Raw genomic sequence first — 20,133 nt, 5'->3', positions numbered from 1 at the left:
TTTATTTTACTTTACAATATTGTATTGGTTTTGCCATACATTGACTTGAATCCGCCATGGGTGTACATGTGTTCCCCATCCTGAACCCCCTTCCCACCTTCCTCCCCATCCCATCCCGCTGGGTCATCCCAGTGCACCAGCCCTGAGCACCCTGTGTTATTCATCAAACCTGGACTGGCGATTGATTTCACATATGATAATTTACATGTTTCAACACCATTCTCCCAAATCATCCCACCCTCTCCCTCTCCCACAGAGTCCAAAAGACTGTTCTTTACATCTGTGTCTCTTTTGCTGTCTCACATACAGGGTTATTGTTACCATCTTTCTAAATTCCATATATATGCGTTAGTACACTGTATTGGTGTTTTTCTTTCTGGCTTACTTCACTCTCTATAATCGGCTCCAGTTTCATCCACCTCATTAGAACTGATTCAAATGTATTCTTTTTAATGGCTGAGTAATACTCCATTGTGTATATGTACCACTGCTTTCTTATCCATTCGTCTGATGAGGGACATCTAGGTTGCTTCCATGTCCTGGCTATTATAAACAGTGCTGCAATGAACATTGGGATACATGTGTCTCTTTCAATTCTGGTTTCCTCAGTGTATGTGCCCAGCAGTGGGATTGCTGGCACGTATGGCAGTTTTATTTCCAGTTTTTTTAAGGAATCTCCACACTGTTCTCCATAGTGGCTGTACTAGTTTGCATTCCCACCAATGGTGTAAGAGGGTTCCCTTTTCTCCACACCCTCTCCAGCACTTATTGCTTGTAGACTTTTCGATAGCAGCCATTCTGACTGGCGTGAAATGTTCCCTCATTGTGGTTTTGATTTGCATTTCTCTGATAATGAGTGATGTTGAGCATCTTTTCATGTGTTTGTTAGCCATCTGTATGTCTTCTTTGGAGAAATGTCTGTTTAGTTCTTTGGCCCACCTTATGATTGGGTCTTTTATTTTTCTGGAATTGAGCTGCAGGAGTTGCTTGTATATTTTTGAGATTAATTCTTTGTCCATTGCTTCATTTGCTGTTATTTCCTCCCATTCTGAAGGCTGTCTTTTCACCTTGCTTATAGTTTCCTTTGTTGTGCAGAAGCTTTTAGTTTTAATTAAGTCCCATTTGTTTATTTTTGCTTTTATTTCCAATATTCTGGGAGGTGGGTCATAGAGGATCCTGCTGTGGTTTATGTCGGAGAGTGTTTTGCCTATGTTTTCCTCTAGGAGTTTTATAGTTTCTGGCCTTACATTTAGATCTTTAATCCATTTTGAGTTTATTTTTGTGTATGGTGTTATATAGTTTGATATTGAAACTCCAACTAAAAATCTTAATTTATCTACTTAATTATACAGTGGAACTGTGTGTAACTTTGTTCTGTATTTTCCAAGTCTCCTGCAAATGTGTTATCTATCGTATCTTCATAATTAAGAAATGCTATTACAATCAACAAAACTCCCTTGAGATTCTGTAATTCTCAAGAAATGAATCATTTTAATTCATACTATAAAAGAGCTATTTATAAATAGCATTATTCTACTACTTCTACTTTTAAATGCATCAAGCACTTCTAAATATCTAGAAGGACTAGATATTCATATAAGAACTTAATTGTCCGCTATGTACACAGCACTGTTAAATAAAATGCACACATGTAACAATGGTTAAAAAAATAGTATGGTATGGTACTGGCACAAACATACACACACATAGATCAATGGGGCAGAGTAGAGCCCAGAAATAAACTCTTGCACATATGATCAATTTATTGATGACAAAGGAGGCAAGAATATATATTGGGGAAAAGCTAGTCTCTCTTTTGGAGAGAAAAATTGTTGGAAAAACTGAACAGCTACATGTAAAAGAATGAAACCAGACCATTTTTTCACCATGTACACAAAAATGAGCTCAAAATAGGTGGATTAAAGACATAAACATCAGACCTGAAACCATAAAACTTCCAGAAGAAAAATCACTCTTTGACATTGATTTTAGCAATAATTTTTGGATCTTATTTCTCAGAACAGAGCAACAAAAGCGAAAAAAAAAAAAAAGAGAGAGAGAGAGAGAGAGAGGTCATATCAAACTGAAAATCTTGTGCACAGTGAAGTCAATTGTGGACAAAATGAAAAGGAACATACTGGATGGGAGAATATATTTGCAACTGATATGTCTAATAAGGAGTTAATGTTAAATATCCAAAATATACAAAGAACTCATACAACTCATTAGATAAAAGTCTGACTTAAAAGGGACCTGAAACAGCAGTTTTCCAAAGAAAACATATAGTTGGCCAAGAGACATGAAAAGCTGCTAACCATCAGGGAAATGCAAAACCACAATGAGACATTACTTCACACCTTTCTGGTCACTGGGATGACCCTAAGGGATGGGATGGGAAGGGAGGTGGGAGGGGGGTTCATGATGCAGAACACATGTACACCCATGGCTGATTCATGTCAGTGTATGGCAAAAAACACTACAATATTGTAAAGTAATTAGATTCCAATTAAAATAAATACATTAAAAAGAAAGAATTATCAAAAAGAGAACAAATAACAAGTGTTGGTGAAGATGTAGTAAAAAGAGAACCCTCATAAACTCTTGGTAGAAATGCAAATTGTAGTCAGTGTGGAAAACAATATAGAGAGTCCTCAAAAAATTAAACATATAACTACCATACCATCCAGAGATTCCACTCCTGGGTTTTTATCTGAAGAAAATTAAAACACTAATTCAAAAAGATGTATACCCACAGTGTTCACCGTTGCATTATTTATAATAGCCAAGATACTGGAGCAGCCTAATGTTCATCAGTAGATGAATAAATAGATGTGCCATATATACACAATGGATTATTACCCAGCTATAAGAAGAATGAAATCTTGTCATATGCAACAGCACGCATGTACCAAAAGGGTATTATGCTAAGTGAAATAAGATAGCTGCTGCTGCTGCTAAGTCGCTTCAGTCGTGTCTGACTCTGTGCGACCCCATAGACGGCAGCCCACCAGGCTCCCCCGTCCCTGGGATTCTTCAGGCAAGAACACTGGAGTGGGTTGCCATTTCCTTCTCCAATGAAATAAGATAAAGACAAATACTGAATGTTTTCATTTATATCAGGAATCTAAAAAACAAAACAAAAGAAAAGTAGAATAAAACAGAAATAGACTTACAGACACAGAAGACAAACTTGGGGTTGCCAGAAGGGAGGAGGGTTCAGGGATGTGCAAAATGGGTGAAGGGAATGAAGAGGTACAAACTACCAGTTATAAAATAAATAAATCACAGGGATAAATGTACAGCATAGGTAATTTAGTCAATAATATTGCAATAACTTTGGTCCATAATCTATAAACATATTGAATTACTATGTTGTACACCTGAAATTAATAAAATATTATGTCAATCATACTTCAGTTTGTAAAAAAGAGTGTTAATATCTCCAACTATAACTGGATTTGCCTATTTCCCCTTTCATGTCTATCAATATTTTGCTTCATGTATTTTTAAATTGTTAAGTGCATAAATATTTAGTTTTCTTATGTTCTCTTGACGAACTGGTGCATTTATCATTACAAAATATACTTCCTTATTCCTGGTAATATCCCTTGTTTTGAAATCTATTTTGTCTGTTATTAAGATAGCCTTTCTAGTTTTCTTGGGATTAATGTTTGCGTGGTACATCTTTTTCCATCCTTTAACTTTAAAAAACTAATTTTTTTTCTTTTTCATTTCTACTTTTGTTTTCATCCAGTTTTATCGAGATCTAACCGACATACAGCACTGCTTAAGTTTTAGGTGTACAGCATAATAATTTGATTTATAAACATCATGAAATGATTATCAGTAAGTTTAGTGAACATCCATAATCTCATATAAAATTACAGAATGCAAAAGTACATACACAAAATTGAAGAAATAGAAAAAATATTTTTCCTTGTGATGAGATTGCTTAGGATTTACCTTCTTAATAACTTTCATATGTAATGTACAGCAATGTTAATTCTATTTATTATGTTGTACTTTACACACACATATTTTTCTTTTAACTGGAAGTTTGCACCTTTTGAGTGTCTGAATCCAGTTTCCCCTCTCTCTGCCTCCCACTTCTGATAAACACAAATTTGATCTCTTTTTCTATGAGTTTGTTTTTGAAATATAACTGAATTACAACGCTATATTAGTTTCTGTTATTCAACAGTGGTTTGATATTTCTATATATTTCAAAATGGACAACATGATAAGTTTAGTTATGACCTCTCATCATACAACATTACATAGTTATTGACTATATTCCCCATATTGTACATTTCATACTCATGACTAGTTTACCTTGCAAGTAGAAGTTTGTATTTATTAATCTGCTCCACCTATTTCTTTCCTCCCCTCTCCCGGCAACCTCTTATTTGTTCTTTGTCTCTATAATTCTGTTTCTATTTTGTTGTGTTTGTTTACTTGTTTTAGTTTTTAGACTCCAGATATAAATGAAATGAAAGTATTTATTTTTCTCTGACCTTTTTTCACTCAGCATAATAACCTCACTCAGCACAATATCCTCACAACCTTGTTGTCACAATAGCAAGATTTCCTTATATTTTTTAACTTTTAAATTATGAATGTCTTTATATTTAAAGCCAGTGTCTCATGGACAGCATATGATCAGAGCATGCTTTTTATCCAATCTGACAATCTCTGCTTTATGGTATTTTTAAGGCCCTCACCTCCATCTTCAAAGTCAGAGGAAGAGGGAGAAAAGCAAGAGTCAAGTCTATTATTCCTCATAAGATTGTTCCATTCCAGAAGAATCTCTTCTGTGGACCAAGGTCAGTTCAAAGTACAGTTAATAGACACAAAGCACAGACACCGTGGGACACAGAACTTTGGAAGAAGCATATGACATTCTTCCTCCTCTGTGAGAATAAAAACTAACTTTATAACTTCCAAGTAAGTTATTATAAAGTATCAGCTGGAGAGGGGAAAGAGAGTGATTGAACTGTTATGCTATAGCTCAGGTGTGACTAGTTTAAGAAAGAAAAAAATGGGCTTGGGAATGGGAGTAGTTGTAAGGAGACAGCCCACTTCATAGGAGAGCTCATAGGTTTGAGGCAAAACATCTTGAACATAAATCCAGGCTCTACGTTTCCTGGTCATAAGATTGAGAAATACAATTAATGTCTTGGCTTATAAACATGTGAAAAGGAAGCCGTGTTTACCCTTCATGATTGTGCAATCGTTTTTTAACCAAAAAAGTTATCCAAATAATGGCACTATTTTAGGGAGAACACAGTAAATATCAACTCTAAACATTCCTGATTAGGGATAGGGGAGGAAGGGTTGCTGGTGATGGTACAGGGGATTTTGGCCTTTATGTTATGTAATCCAAACTTTACATTTTTAACAAGATATCAGTACATAAACATAGTGGGGATCAGGCTCTTCTTGATATCAGGATACAGACTCCTTCCAGAATCTGATAAAAGCCATGAACTCTTTCCAGAAAAATGGCCCACACAAAACTCGAGGAGGGTTTTTGTTTGTTTGTTTGTTTAATTTGTCTGCATCAGGGCTTAGTTGCAGCACGTGGGATCTTTGTTGCATCATGCAGGATCTTTCGTTGTGGTGCATAGATTCTCTAGTTGTGGTGCAAAGGCTCAGAAGTTGTGGCCTGCAGTCTTAGTTGCCCTGTGACATGTGGGATCTTAGTTCCCACACCAAGGACCAAACCCATGTCCTCTGAATTGCAAGGTGGATTCTTAACCACTGGACCATGAGGGAAGTCCCTAGGGAGTTTTTTTTTTTTTTTTTTTTTTTTAGTTGATGTATAGTTAGTTGATTTGGGCTTCCCTGGTGGCTCAGACCTGCAATGCAGGAGAACTGGGTTCAATCCCTGGGTTGGGAAGATTCCCTTGAGGAGGGCCTGGTAACCCTCTCTAGTATTCTTGCCTATAGAATCCCCAAGGACAGAGGAGCATGGCGGGCTACAGTCCATGGGATTGCAAAGAGTCAGACACGACTGTGTGACTAAGCATAGCACAGTCAATTTAGATCGTTAGTTTAAGGTGTAAAACCATAGCTGTATTTCCCTGTGTTATAAAACATATCTCTGTTTCTTATTTATTTTATACATAGTAGTTTGTAACTCCTAATCTCATACCCCTATCTTGCCACTCTCCCTTCCCTCTCCCCGCTGGGTAAGGGAATCAATAGACCCCTTCCTTGAACTCTGCTCATGGACCCCAATTTTAAGAATCCTGATTTATATCAGTAAATAAAAGGAATAAAAATATAGTTTACCTGTATATAAATAATTATGGTTCTTAGACAAATCACTTATATTTGGATGTCATGTGATACAGTACTTTGCTTATAATTATGTCAGGTTGACTTTGCTCTAAGTTAGATTTGGTGTAAAATGAAAGTTGGTTCAGGCTCCAACTTTATCATTTGTGGTTCATATGGCAAAATGTTGCCTATTCACAATTTTAAAAGAAAAAGTTAGAGTGATCTTTTTTCTTAAGAACTGATATTCTGCCTTCACGGTTTCACCTGTTGAAATAATTATTACTATTTCCCAGGTTGGGAATTGTGTGCTCTTACAGAATAAATTGGTAGGTGAGGGGTTGTGAAGAAGAGTGGAAGGTGTTCAGGCTTCAAAAGACAGGCCTGGGCTGGAGTCTCAGCTCCTCTACCACTTACTCCAGTTCAACCTTTAAGTTCTGGCCTTCAATAACTTCATTGGCTATGAGAATAACAAATACCTACTTAAGGGATTTCTAGGAGGATTAGGGACAATATAAACAAGGAGCCCTATTAGATCTTACATAAATAGGGCTATTGTTATAGTGAGTCTTCAGTGTTATACAAGAGCAGCTTTGTTGCTGATGGCTCCCAATGCCATATAATCAAATTGGGTTCAGGGGACAAGAAGCAGCAAATGACAAAGGCTGATAACTGCTGCCATGCCCAAGGTGCCAGAGAGCCGGACTCGAGGTTACAGGTGTGTTCCGCCTTTGGCAGCCCAATGAAGCACGTCTTCAGGATGGCATTTTATTGACTTTCTCAAGGTCAGTGCGGTATCTAAGGTGGCTTAAAAATGGGGAAATAACACATGCAGGGGAAAAACCAGTGCAATAATGACATCTTTTCCTTCCTTACTGCTAGCTTCCTTGTTTCTTTTTTCTCTGGTTCAGTGAATGCCAACGCAAGGATTAATAAATCTTCTGACATTTTTGTTTGCTTCCAAGAAAATACTTTCATGTCTGGGTAACTGTCTTCACCTCCCGTCACTCCTCTGGGAAGAATGGGTGCATCCTGTGAGTCCCCGTTAACCGATTCTGAGGCCAAAGTGTCCCAGGATTCAGTGTAAGACTGTGGTGTGGCGGGAAAAGTAGTAGCTGAGAACTCAGGACACTCGGATTTGGGGCCCACGACCATTTCTGTCCGAATCTACATAATGGGGGCCGACAGCGCTGCTTTAGTTTCCTCATTCGTCAAGCGCATCCAGCCCGGCCTTGGGAGTGAGCGAGCTTTGTTCGCACTAAAGACCAGTGGCAACCCCGCAGGACCACCCCAGCCGCGGTGGGCAGGGGCTCAGCCCGGGCGGGGCCCGCGATGGGCGGGGCCCGCGATGGGCGGGGCCCACGGTGGGCGGGGCTTCTGCCGCGCCGCCTAGGGAACCGGGTTCCAGGCTCCGGATGGCGTCTCAGTTGCCAGGGGAACCGGGGCGGTGCGCTTTCCGGCGCAGTCGTGCGCGGCGCAGCTGTCATGGCGGAGGCCATCTGGACCAGTGACACCGGAGAGGCCGTGTACCGCTCCCGGGACCCCGTGCGCAACCTCCGCCTCCGGTAGTCGCATCACCCCAGAGCCCCGTGCTTTCATGCTCTCAGATGATTGGAGCCTGAATTACACTTCTTTGCTGGGGCCCTCATTTCCTTTTGCAGTACTGACCGCTGTCACCCCGGTCTCCTCGCGTTTCCCTCACTACCTGGGACCCTCTTCACTCGCAACTTTCTAGACTCACCCTTTCAGGACCCTGCTGCTGCTGCTGCTAAGTCGCTTCGGTCGTGTCCGACTCTGTGCGACCCCATAGACGGCAGCCCACCAGGCTCCCCCGTCCCTGGGATTCTCCGCCCCCCAAATTCCTCAGAGCCCTGTCTCCCTCCAATACACTCTCGCATCCTCTCCTCCCTGGGGCCCCATGCCCCCTTGCCCTCCCCTCTGTTGCCTGCATCCGGCCACATCTCCTGGTAGCCATAATCTCTTCAGTGTTTTGTTCCCCATCCTTGCTGTGTGTTCCTCTCCTGCTTGCGTATCTTGTAACAGTATTTTGGGCCTCTCTTTTCCTGGCAGAGTCCACCTGCAACGAATCACATCAAGCAACTACCTGCATTGCCAGCCTGCTGCCCAGCTGGGGAAGGATCTCATAGACTTGGCCACTTTTAGGCCTCACCCAACGGCCAGTGGGTGTATGGTGGTGATGCGGCCCCTTGGGGATCTGGGGAAGGGCCTAGGGCGGAGGTTACTTCTTAAGACAGAGTAGACCCAGGTCTATAGTCTGAGGTATAGAGAGGTTGGGTTTCTTGTCCAAGGTCACCGGGCTACTAACTGTTGAAATCAGAATTTGATCCCAGGCAGTTTTAACTACTACATTATGTTGTGTGAAAATTGAATTCAAGAAATGATTCCTATCATCAAGAAGCTGATCTGAACTGTGGTTAAATGTAGTGAAATAGCAAATACCGTGCTTTGGGTATATTATGAATTTACCTCTAAACCCAAATGCCATTTCTGACTTTTTTTTTTCCTTTTTTTTTCTGAGAAAATAACACTCCAAACTTGAAACTTAGAATATAAACACTTTTTATAAACAAGTTAAACATTTGGGTCTGCATGGTAAATGCACTTTTTTTTTTTTTAACCTTGCTGTGTGGCATGTGGGATCTTAGTTTTCCCTGTAGGGATGGAACCCATGCTCCCTGCGAAGCAACCATGGGACTACCAGGGAAGTCCCAGAAAATGTACATATTAGTATTATCTGTGTTCTAGCCTTTTTCTTTCTCTGAGAAGCCAGAAAACTGAGAAAGAGAAGACAGTGTGTTTGTGTTAGGTCACTAGTCTCTTTGCTTTTGTTGTTTCTGTTCAGAAATATTTCTGGGTAAAAGTGTGAGCTGGTGGGTTTTGAAGCATATACCTTTGGAAAAGGCATACTCATCTAGGAGTGTACATACTAGATTTGGTTCTTAAAAAGAAATCTGTTATATGTCTTTCCTTTCCTCTCTTAATACTTGGCCTCTTAAGGTTACAGTGTTTGTGATTCTAGATTTATGGCTTCAGAAATATTGAAGATAAAAATGCCGTGGTTCATAGCAAATGTAGACAATTGGGATTGAGAAAGAGCTGTTTAGCCTATATCTAAATTTCAGCTCTTGACTCTGAATTAGATTAAATAATTCCTGGAGGACGTGATTTCTTTTATTAAAGTTAGAGGGGTGATTAAAACTTCATGGGTCTTAACCTTGGCTTCTGCACATATCTACTGCCTCTCTAGAGTGAGTACATCATAATCAGTGAACTCCAACTGGTTTTGTGGCAAATATAAGAGCACAGACTTTGGTTATAACCAACCAGAGAGCAAGAAGTGGTGCTAGTTGGCTCAAACATTTGACTCACTCTGTTTTCTTTGGAGGTGGACACCGCCCAGAGGAAGAAGAGGAGGAGGCTGTGATTGGGTGGCAAGAGAAGCTCTTCAGCCAGGTGGGCTAGTGTCCCTGTCTGCTCTGTCTCCCTGCACCCAGCCCACGTCCACCTGCCTGGTCGCAGGGAAAGGTTCCTGATACATATCACCAAACTGACTTCCAGAAAGGTTACAACAGTGTATGCTTCCCACTGCTGTGTGTACGGGATCAGTGTAATGCAGTGCCTGCCACTAGCCAGTTTTATGATCTTGAGTAACATGCTTTTTACCTCTGGGCTGCATACCAAAACAGCAGAATCACTGTTTTGGTATGTCAATTCTATAACAGCAGAATTGAGTTAGACTGTCGCTCTGGTTCCTTGTAGCTCTAACCTTCGTTGGCTTTTCTGTCCTACATCAGTTTAGATAAAACATCATGACAAATGGTATTTGACCAAACAGTTGTAGTGACAAAATTAAAATACTCTCAGTGGAACTCTGTTTGTGACCTCAGTTTGAAGTAGATCTGTACCAAAATGAAGCAGCCTGTCAGAGCCCTTTGGATCATCAGTACCATCAAGAGATTCTGAAGCTGGAAGATTCAGGTGGCAGGAAGAACCGACGGATCTTTACCTACACTGACTCTGATAGATACACCAATTTGGAGGAGGTACCATTCTTTCCCAAGTAGACAGACTCAGGTAGACTTACCCATGCTCTGTAGCTCCCTTCACCTTGCTTTCCCCTGGCTTTCTGGCCTCATGTTTTAACTCAGAAGCATGTTAAGTGAGCCTGTCTAGGAATTCCCGTGTGTTTCTGGCAGCCAGGCTGGAGTAGGTAGGTGGGCACAGCCTGTGGGTGATGTGGCTGCTGCTCCCTGCCCGATCTGCTGGAGGGACTGGGGAGCCAGCAGTGTCTCTAATGCTAGGCTTGCAGACTGCACACTGCGGGGAGCAGCCACTAGGTTTGATTTCCCCCGTGCATCATGAGATCAGACAGGTGGATGGCGTCTAGAACCATCTAGATTGAATTCATCATGGGATTCAGCCAAAACTGAACATACACATTTGAAGAGGAATTCAGTACTGTATAGGGAATGGCTTATGTCCTCAGTGTGCCGATGACAGCGTACCCTTGTGGCCTCATTTTAGATTTTCTTCAGTCACTCTATGATATGTTCTATCTTCTCAGTGAGATTATAAACTCCTTGAAGGAGGGGAGAGCCTATATTTGCTGATTTTTGTCTATGAGCCTGTAGATTTCTAAGCCAGGTGTTAAGTGAATGTTTTTGAAAGTTGTGGGTTGATAGCATGTAAAATTTAGGTTGTCTGTTTTGGTAAAGAAAGGAAAATTACAGTTAGTGTTCAGTTACCTCTGGGAGCATTTTTCACGGAATACTTGTGTTACATTTGGCATCTTCCAACCACCTAGTGATGTCAGCATCTACTGGGTCAACTCACCCAACTCTGTTGGTACGGGCTTACAGACTGCAGACTCATTTCTCAAGAGTAATGTGCTGCTACAACCTTAGGGCAAATCAGGGCTTGGTCGGGCTCTTCTCTGAGCTGTTTGTGCCACTGCGCCCTCCATCAGCGTGTGCTGTTGTGAGGTGGCTGCGTTCTTAAGGTCCTGTGAGGTTTTAGAAGGAAGATTTCCCTCCAGGTGCTTGGTCCCACGTGGCCCTGAGCAGCTGGCTTATACCAAGCTGGTCTGTTTTCCCAGCACTGTCAGAAAATGACCACCGCAGCCAGTGAAATGCCGTCCTTCTTGGTCGAGCGAATGGCAAATGTCAGGCGGCGACGGCAGGACAGGCGAGGGATGTGAGTGCCAGTGTGTCCGGGGCTGGGGAGGTCCCTGTGTTCTTTCTGTGCCTGTGGTCTTGGTGTGCTCACCGACGCGAGTATCCCACTCTGCAGTGGAGTGCTCCCCTGTGCTCCTCCTGGGTGTGCTCCCTTGCATTCTTCCTTCAGGCTCTTCAGGGGGTGCCAGGGAAGTGACCCTTCCTGTGGTGTCTCCCAGGGAAGGTGGCATTCTTAAGTCACGAATCGTCACCTGGGAGCCCTCAGAAGAATTCATCAAGAACAACCATGTCATCAACACCGCTCTCCAGACCATGTACATCATGGCAGACCTGGGGCCCTATGGAAAGTGAGTGAAGCTTCTCACTGCCCAACTGAGACCTTCATCCTCTTCTGTCACTAACCATCACTCTCCTGTTACAGTCATCCCAGGTATGGGAGGGAGGGATTTTGTTTCCTTCTTTTTCTTTGGAAGGAAATGTTTTACTTTGACTGTTCTCATCCCAGCCTCCGTCTTTTCCCCTGATGTGAACGGAATACCTCGTCCTCTTTCCCGGAAATGGGGCCAGCAATCTTGAACTCTGGTGTTACCCCTGGTTTCTAGGCTTGGCTATAAGAAGCATGAACATGTCCTCTGTACTCTGAAGGTGGACAGCAATGGAGTGATCACAGTAAAACCTGACTTCACTGGCTCCAAAGGACCCTACAGGTGAGAAGAGGAAGAAAGAGGCGGTGGAGACTAGCATTCCTTTCCTGGGCTTCACTTCTTGCCTCGAGTTGAGGAAGTTCTCAGAAAGCCCTTCGTCTCTCCTAACGTTTAAATTCCCAGCCGACAGTTTGTCCCTGGGTTGGGTCTGGAGGGCCTCATCTCCTGTTTTCCCAGTTAGTCCCTTTGTGGCTTTGACCTTACAGAATCGAGACAGAGGGGGAGAAGCAGGAGCTGTGGAAGTATACGATCGACAACGTGTCTTCCCTCGCCCAGCCTGAGGAGGAGGAGCGGGAACAGCGCGTGTTCAAGGACGTGAGTGCTGATTCACCTGAGAACCGGAGAGCTGGGAGCTGAGGCCGCACCTGAGGGTGGGTCAGCAGCGGCCGGGTCTTGCTCTTGATGGCCTCTCCTGACTTGGGAAGCCCTTCTAACCTATCAGACACGAGGCTTTGAGCCTGTTATCAAATCATTATACTAATGACGATCTATCTGAGCATGGCCTGTGCTCTGTGCTAGGGCCTTCACGTGCCTAATTTCATTTAGACTGCACCACAGCCCTTCGAGGGAATGCTGATTTTATGACCATTTTATAAGTGAGGCAATGGAGACCAAGAAGCTATGCAGTCTGCCCCAGGTCGCAGCAGCGTGGGAGCGGGTTGGGCCCAGGCCACTGGACTCCAGAGCCTCTGTGCTTCGGTGTCGGATGTCGGCAGCAGGAGCGCTCAGGCACCCGGCTCTCTGTGGAGTTTCCCATTCCTGCTGCGTTTCTCCCCCCCATTCAGACCTGAACCCTGGTCTGCCTGGGACTGCGTCTTGAGTCTCTGTGTGGTTTGTTTCCTCAGCTCTACGGCCGGCACAAGGAGTATCTCAACAGCCTTGTGGGCACTGACTTTGAGATGGTGAGTACCCCAGCTTCCCGCACCACCATAAGAGCGCTCTGACTCTAGCTGAGTGACGGTCCTCTCTTCAAGGTCCCCAGAACACACTCTTCAGTGTAAAAAGAGAGTAGAAAATAACATGAGTATAGTCCTTGCTGTGTTTTTGAAGCGTTGCATGTTGATGTAGAACTGTCGATGCATGGGAAGAGGTCTCAAAGGGCACACACCTTCTGGGGGCTTTCTCTGGGAAGGGGGTGGAGTTGGGAGACAGTAGGTGGCTATTGAGGGCTGAGAGGGATATGTCAGGAATGTTTCCTTTTTATTCTCTAAACTTAGGTAGTTTTGAATTTTTATCAGTGGTGGTGCATTCATGTATTACTTTATAATTAATTTTATTGTTGCTGTTGAGTCACTCAGTCGTGTCCGACTCTTTGTGACCCTGTGGATTGCAGCATGCCAGGCTTCCCTGTCCTCCACTGTCTCCTGGAGTTTGCTCAAATTCATGTCCACTGAGTCAGTGATGCTATCTAACCATTAATTTTTTTTGTAAATAAGTATAAAGATGAAAAATGTCTTCCTCACTCTTAATGTAGATGTTTTTCCTACATGCCCCATAAAGGGAGGCGTCTCATTTCTGTTCGTCAGATAGTTTGGCTTTTAAGAGAAAACAGTTTAAATCCATAATCCTGTGCTCCTATTCTTTGTCTTCTCTTATTCTAGGAGTTCCATTTCTAGATAGAAATGGAGATAGAGTTAGCTGGTGGTCCCCCTCTCTGTCTGTAAAAAATTAGCTTTCACTATTTTTATATTGTATTAGCAACAGATATTCAGTGTTAAAAAGTTAGCTAAGATAGAGATACAAATAATTTAAAAGAAAACTGCCTAGCTTCTTGGCCTCAGCCCCCAGAGGGAGCAGAGTCTCCGGCCTCTTGCTATAGGGCAGTGGCTGCTGTGCCTGCTTCTCTTGACCATTCTCATAAGGTCCCCACACTCCATTGCCCCTTCCACCATTTAAATTAGGTGCTTTCCCCCTATGTTATGCATTTGAGAAATGAAGGAAACACATCTGTGGAGAAATGGCAGGTGGGGAGGAAGCGTGGGTAGTTACTTGCCAGAATTGGACGTCTCATGTCAGGTCCTGTGGGGGTTTACGGGCAGGCTGGAGGAGAGGCGTCGCTTCCCTCAGGCCTCCTAACCGGTCCCCACTTCTCTCTACCCCAGACTGTACCAGGTGCCCTCCGGCTGTTTGTGAATGGAGAGGTGGGTAAGTGTCTCACCAGACAGGGGTCCCCTGACGCTTGGCAAGTGTCAGAGAGAGCAGTGTGGAATAGTCCCCCCCCACCCCAGCAGTGGCCTTGGGTTGTCCGCAGTGCTCGGGAGACTCAGGTGTGAGTCTTTCCTGGAAACACAGAGTTCCCGGCCCTCGGGAGCCTTGCTTCCACAAGTGGGTAGGTCCTGCAGGACTGGGTCAGGCGTTAGGGGTGATAGGGCAATAAACTGAAACCGTTTCCTGTTTTCTTAGTTTCAGCCCAAGGCTATGAGTATGACAACCTCTACGTCCACTTCTTTGTGGAATTGCCAACTTCTAGTAAGTAGTATTCACAAGTCTCTCTTTTTACCCCTTCTGACAGTTTTCCAGAAGCATTCGGTCAGGTTTCCTTCCCCACTCCTCCACTGAAATTGTTACCGTTCTTTTCAAGGTCATAGGTCACTTCCAAGATGTGGAATCCTGTGGGGACGTGTCTGCCTTTGCCCTCCTTGGTCTCCCAGTTGCTACAGCTCACTTTCCTCGCTGCCCCTCTCCTCTTGCCTTCGGGCTCCGTGCTCCTCTCTGCTCTCTTGGTGGTGGCTCAGCAGCCTCCTTGGCTATTTCCTTATCTGCTGTTGACCTAAAACTATTAGAACATCCAAGGCCGGGCCTGGCCTTCTGTTACCGTCTCTCCACAGTCTTTCTAGGTGGCCTCATCCTTCCTGTGGCTTCAGTACTGTGTGTGTGTCTCAGACGCCCAGACCAGTCTAGTCTTAGCCTCTCCCTGAATTCCAGACCCACGCCCACTTACCTGTTTGTTCTTTCCGCTTAACATGACCGAAAGCATCCTTGATTCCTCCTCTTGCCTCAGACCTGCCATCACGGTCTTCTCTATCTTAGCAGAACCACAGCGTCATCTCCTTGGATTCTAATACCAGGAATATAAGAGACATCCTTGATTCCCCACTTCCTCTAGCTCCCTACCATCATTCATGCCATCAGCCATTCCTGTCAGGTCTGCTTCCCAAAGATGTCCTGAATTACCTGTTCTCTTCACGACCCTGGACCAAACCACCATCATCTCTTACTTAGGCCAAAGCATGGTTTGCAGTTTATCCTCTTGCTTCCTGTCTTGCTCTTATGCTTCTTTTCTTTGCTTAAATAATTTGTATTTATTTGTGTATTTTCAGCTGTGCTATTGCAGAGCATGGGCCCTCGGGCACTGAGGCTTCAGCAGCTGCTGCTCCCGGGCTCTGGAGCACAGGCTCCCTAGTTCTGGTGCACGGGCTTAGTTTCTCCTCGGCTTGTGGGAATCTTCCCGGACCAGGGACCGAACCTGTGTCTCCTGCATTGGCAGGTGGATTCTTTATCATTGAGCCACCAGGGAAGCCCCCTCTTACGTTTCATTTGCCACACACACCACAGCTTAACCGAACCTGCAAAATGTAAACCAGCTGTGTCTCTCTTCAACTTAAAGCCCCCACAGCTTCCCTTCCCACTTTGAGCAAAGTCCAGACCCCATTCCCTGAAAGCTGGCCCCAGCCTGTCTCTCCCTTATAACATTCCAGTCATGCTTCCTGTTCCTCAACAGGCCAAGTTCATTCCCACTTTAGGGCCTTTGCAGGACCATTTCCTCTGTCCGAAACCTCTTGAATCCTATCTTTGCATGACTGGTTCTGCTTCAGTTTAGGTCTCAGCCTAAGTGCCACCTCCGAGGGTCCCTCAGCATCCCTAGATGGGCCTCCAGGCCTCTCAATCTGTTCACGCTGTTCTATATTTAGCTTTTATCACTCTCTGACGGTCTGTTGTTGGTTGGCTTTCTGTGCCCCCTCCCACCGCCAGCTGGAAGGTTAGCCCCCTGAGAGACAGGAAGCTTTTCTGTCCAGTCACTGCAGTGTCCCCAGGAGCCAGTCATAGCACACAGTGGGCCCAGTGAACGTGGCGTGAGTGATTGGTCACGTGCCTGAGTGACTGAATGCAGAAAGGAGCTTTGTGTTTCTCTCAGCTGCTCGCCTTCCTCCCAGGTCGACTTACTCTGTGTCGTCTTTGGCTTTTAGACTGGTCAAGCCCAGCGTTCCAGCAGCTCTCAGGAATAACACAGACCTGTGCCACCAAGTCCCGGGGGATGGTATGGCAACAAGAGGGGCACCTGGAGGGAACAGGGCTGCTCCCGGCATGACATCCAAAGATGATCGGGCTAATAGCACGGGGAGGACTCCAGAGCTGGGTCTGGCGCTTTGCTGTGGGCCCTGCAGGGCCGCCTGGCCCCACGGTTCTCTGCCTTTTTGAGAATGGCAGCAGCTTGCGTCTGGGTGTCTCTTCCCCTCTTAGCCTCTTATTTCCTGTGTGGAGTGATAGTTTTTCCTTTTCCATTGGGGCCGTGACCTTGTCACTGGCCACAGGAAAAATGAGTGCCAAGTGAGGCCTTGCCACTCTGTGGCACCGAGTACAAAACAACAGCCCTCCTTTTTAGGATAACGTGGCCTACTTCTCCTACCCTTTCACGTTCGAGGCCTCCTTCCTCCACGAGGACGAATCTGTCGGTGAGTGGGCCGGCCGGTCCTCGGCCTTGGGGCTCCTCAGACACGCCCTCTCCTGTGGGGGCCTCCCGGGACCTGGCTGCTTCTCCCCTCCACAGATGCACTCCCAGAGTGGCCCGTGCTCTACTTCGAGGTCCTCTCGCTGGACTTCTGGCAGCGGTACCGCGTGGAAGGCTACGGGGCTGTGGTGCTGCCCGCCACCCCAGGTGACCTCTCGGCCCTGCCCTGCATGCAGCCCTCCTGCCCCCGCTCCTAGATGCAAGGCTGATGCTTCAGAGGACTCGACCACTTCCTGGGAGAAGCGGGGATGACTGGGAACTAGAAGCACTTAACTTGCAAGATTCTGTGCTCCTTTTGAGGGCATTTTCTGTCTGTTAGAGACAGCTGAGCAGCCCTGGACTCTGATTCCCGCTCCTCTGATTTGACCTGCAGCCTTGGGGGAGCAGCCTGTGTCAAGATGGGCTCTGAACAGACATGTGCTGAGTGGATCACCATTCCTTTAGAAATAATAGCCACTATCTTCTCTTGTGTGCCAGGCAGTGTGCTGAGTGCTTCTCGTTTAATTCTTCCCAGCACTCTTTGAGGCATAGGTGTTGGTATTATTTCCGTTTTATTAGATGAGGAGAATAGGGCTCAGAGAGGCTGAGAAACTTGCGCCAGCGCCCAGGTAGTAACTGGCAGAGCTAAGATCTGAGCTTCTGTCTGATTGATTCCTACGTGGGTCCCCTAAACCTCCGTGGTGACCTTCACCAGAGGTCAGGCCGTCCCCAGACCAGGTGTTTTAGATGTGGCCAGGCCGGTGTCACTGCTGGGGAGTCCGTGAGGGACGGCAGGCCCTTTCCAGCCTTAGCTGCATCCTTTTCTGCCCAGGCTCTCACACCCTGACGGTCTCCACCTGGAGGCCCCTGGAGCTCAGCCCAGTGGCTGAACTGCGGAGGTTTTTCATTGGTGGCTCTCTGGAGCTGGAGGACCTTTCCTACGTGTGGATACCAGGAACCTTCAAGGTGACCTTTGTCCCTGGGTAGACTTCACCCTGGGAAGTTATGCCCCTGTCTTCTGGGAAAGGTGCAGTCTGGGTTAAGGCCCCCTAACTCTTCATTGCTTCGTCAGGGCTTAGTCTCTTCCATTCTGTGGCCCCAGTGGGACATCTCAGCCCCATCTTGAAGCACATACAGACGTCACTGGAGAGCTCTGAGAAGTAGGACACTTAGAGGTTTCACCTGGTCCCCATCAGAGTAACCGGCTCCTTTCCCCAGCCCATCCCTGAGACCTCAGGAAGCAGAGGGTCAGCCGGCTTCTTAGAAGACTGCTAATTCTCAAATGAGGCTGGACTGTTCCCTGATTGACAGTCGGGAGATGATGGCATTTGGGTGTTGGGATGAACTTTCCCCAACAGACCTGTTCTCCCCAAGAATGGGAATAAGAATGGGAGTGAGGCCAGCATGGTGCCTGGGGTCTGGAAACCAACCGAAGCCTGACACTAACCGGATCCACAGGGGGAGCGTCTGAGCCGCTTCGGACTCCGCACCGAGACCACAGGCAGCGTCACCTTCCGCCTGCACTGTCTGCAGCAGTCCCGGTGAGTGGCCCCGGCCCTCTGCCTCAGGGCTCCTGGTCCCCAGGGCTGCAGAGCAGCCGTGGTCAGGTGGCTGGCTCCCCCACAGGGCCTTCATGGAGTCAAGTTCCCTCCGGAAGAGGATGCGGAGTGTGTTGGACCGTCTGGAGGGATTCAGCCAGCAGAGTTCCATTCACAATGTGCTGGGTAGGCTTCCCCCTCCACCCAAGTCCAGCCACCCCGCCCCTCCCGACATCCACATGGGCCCCATCGCCCCTACACATGGTCCTGACTCCATGTCTGCTTCCCTCACAGAGGCCTTCCGGCGAGCCCGGCGCCGTATGCAGGAAGCCCGAGAAAGCCTCCCCCAGGACCTTGTGAGTCCCTCGGAAACCTCCGTCTCCTAGCTTGCTGTAGCCCCGGTCTCTGTGATGAGTGATACCCACCACGGCCCGGGCCCTGCCACCTCTTCGTCTTTCTGGTTAGAGACCCCACTGACCTGGTGAGAACCAGAGGAGCTGAGAATCCTGACCCCCCCACCTGCTCTTCAGCTGCCAAATGCCCCCAGGTGGTCCGCTCTTGATATGTCAGCCCCTGCACGTGCCCCTCACTGGAGGACAGGTGTTTCGGGGTTGAGACCCATTTGAGGGTAAGGCCAGAGTCGCTTCTGTCCTCGGCACCGCCTGCTCTCTGGGTCTCGGGGGCAGAACACAGCGGTCCGTCCTGCTCTGCACCTGCTGCACACGTGGGGGCCCGAGAGAGAAGGCAGGCGAGGGAGGTCTTCCATCCCCAGCCCAGGAGCCCAGCCTCTTCTTCCTGCCGGGGGCTGGCTGCCGGAGTAAATGAAGGCTGAAGGCAGTGTCCAGTCCTTTCTGCTAGCTGGCTAGTGGCTTTTATTGTGGTTTTTTTTTTTGTACATAAAAAGGTTTTCTACCATCTGATGTTCCGTCGACTTGTTTTCTGCTCAAGTTTCTGGCGTGGCCAAGGTATTCTCCTCAATGTCGGGGCCCTTAACACTGCCGCCCTTCCCTGCCTTTTCCTGTTCCAGAGGTTCTTTGGATTCTCCAAACTCAGCCCCCAGGAGGGTCTTCAAGGTTAGTGCCGGCTGTGTCTTAGCAGCATTCCTCTGAAACATCTGGAGTGAAGTATATGACAGGTTCCACGCCGCCCCATCCCCAGCCCAAAGCAGAAACAGCTTCTGCCCTCAGCGGTGCTTTCTTGGGAGAAGCAGCAAGTGCTGCCAACCCTGCAGGCTTCAGAGGAAGACCATGGGGTGGCTGGAGGCTGGGTCTCTGGCCTGCTATTTCTGGGCAGGGGTCAGGAACAGGCTGGGAAGTGGTCGAAAGTGGCTGGAAACCCTCCTTCTTGCCTGGGCCTCCCAGAACCCCTTGCTTGGCCCTTGAGCCCTTGTACGTGGTGCTGATGTGTGACCTGACATGTGAGAGGGTTGCCTGGTGGAAGGTTTAATCGCTGCCGGGCGTCCCGGCCGCCACTCCCAGCCAGAGAGCCAGCCACAGCCGGCCAAAGCATGAGCAGGAAACGGTTGCTCCAGGCAAGAAGGTAGCCTTGTGGTCTTCCCCAGGTTTCCTGGTCTCCAAGGTGAGAGGCCTGGGCCAGACTCCTGCGGAAGCAGCACAAGCGGACAAGTGAGGGACTTGCTGGATGTCCAAAAGCAGAACTCTTTTAGGGCGTTGATGACTCAGCTGAGGCTAGGTGGATACTTCCTAATT

General features: G+C 46.6%; 1 protein-coding gene across 5 annotated transcripts; it reads left to right on the top strand.

The window, feature by feature from the left end:
- Nucleotides 1-7,760: 7,760 nt before the first annotated feature.
- Nucleotides 7,761-19,241, top strand: MKS1 (MKS transition zone complex subunit 1). Of its 5 annotated transcripts, XM_052657899.1 has the most exons (19): nt 7,761-7,844; nt 8,350-8,459; nt 9,686-9,753; nt 10,188-10,343; nt 11,396-11,493; nt 11,693-11,821; nt 12,077-12,181; nt 12,385-12,493; nt 13,024-13,080; nt 14,281-14,323; nt 14,582-14,647; nt 16,366-16,436; nt 16,782-16,851; nt 16,947-17,054; nt 17,719-17,852; nt 18,345-18,427; nt 18,513-18,610; nt 18,719-18,780; nt 18,890-19,241. In XM_052657899.1, the coding sequence occupies exons 1-19, from the start codon at nt 7,765-7,767 to the stop codon at nt 18,899-18,901; spliced, it is 1,659 nt and encodes a 552-aa protein (XP_052513859.1). In that variant the 5' UTR covers nt 7,761-7,764; the 3' UTR covers nt 18,902-19,241. The 5 variants fall into 5 exon arrangements, with proteins under 5 accessions (XP_052513859.1, XP_052513858.1, XP_052513861.1 ...); XM_052657898.1 differs by having other exon boundaries at nt 18,719-19,241; XM_052657901.1 differs by lacking the exon at nt 17,719-17,852 and having other exon boundaries at nt 18,890-18,969.
- Nucleotides 19,242-20,133: the final 892 nt, after the last annotated feature.

Source organism: Budorcas taxicolor, chromosome 19 (genome assembly GCF_023091745.1).
Source record: "Budorcas taxicolor isolate Tak-1 chromosome 19, Takin1.1, whole genome shotgun sequence".
In the NCBI taxonomy this organism is placed as follows: Eukaryota; Metazoa; Chordata; class Mammalia; order Artiodactyla; family Bovidae; genus Budorcas; species Budorcas taxicolor.
The sequence above is the reverse complement of the archived record's forward strand: the minus strand, read 5'-3'. Positions and strand labels throughout refer to the sequence as shown.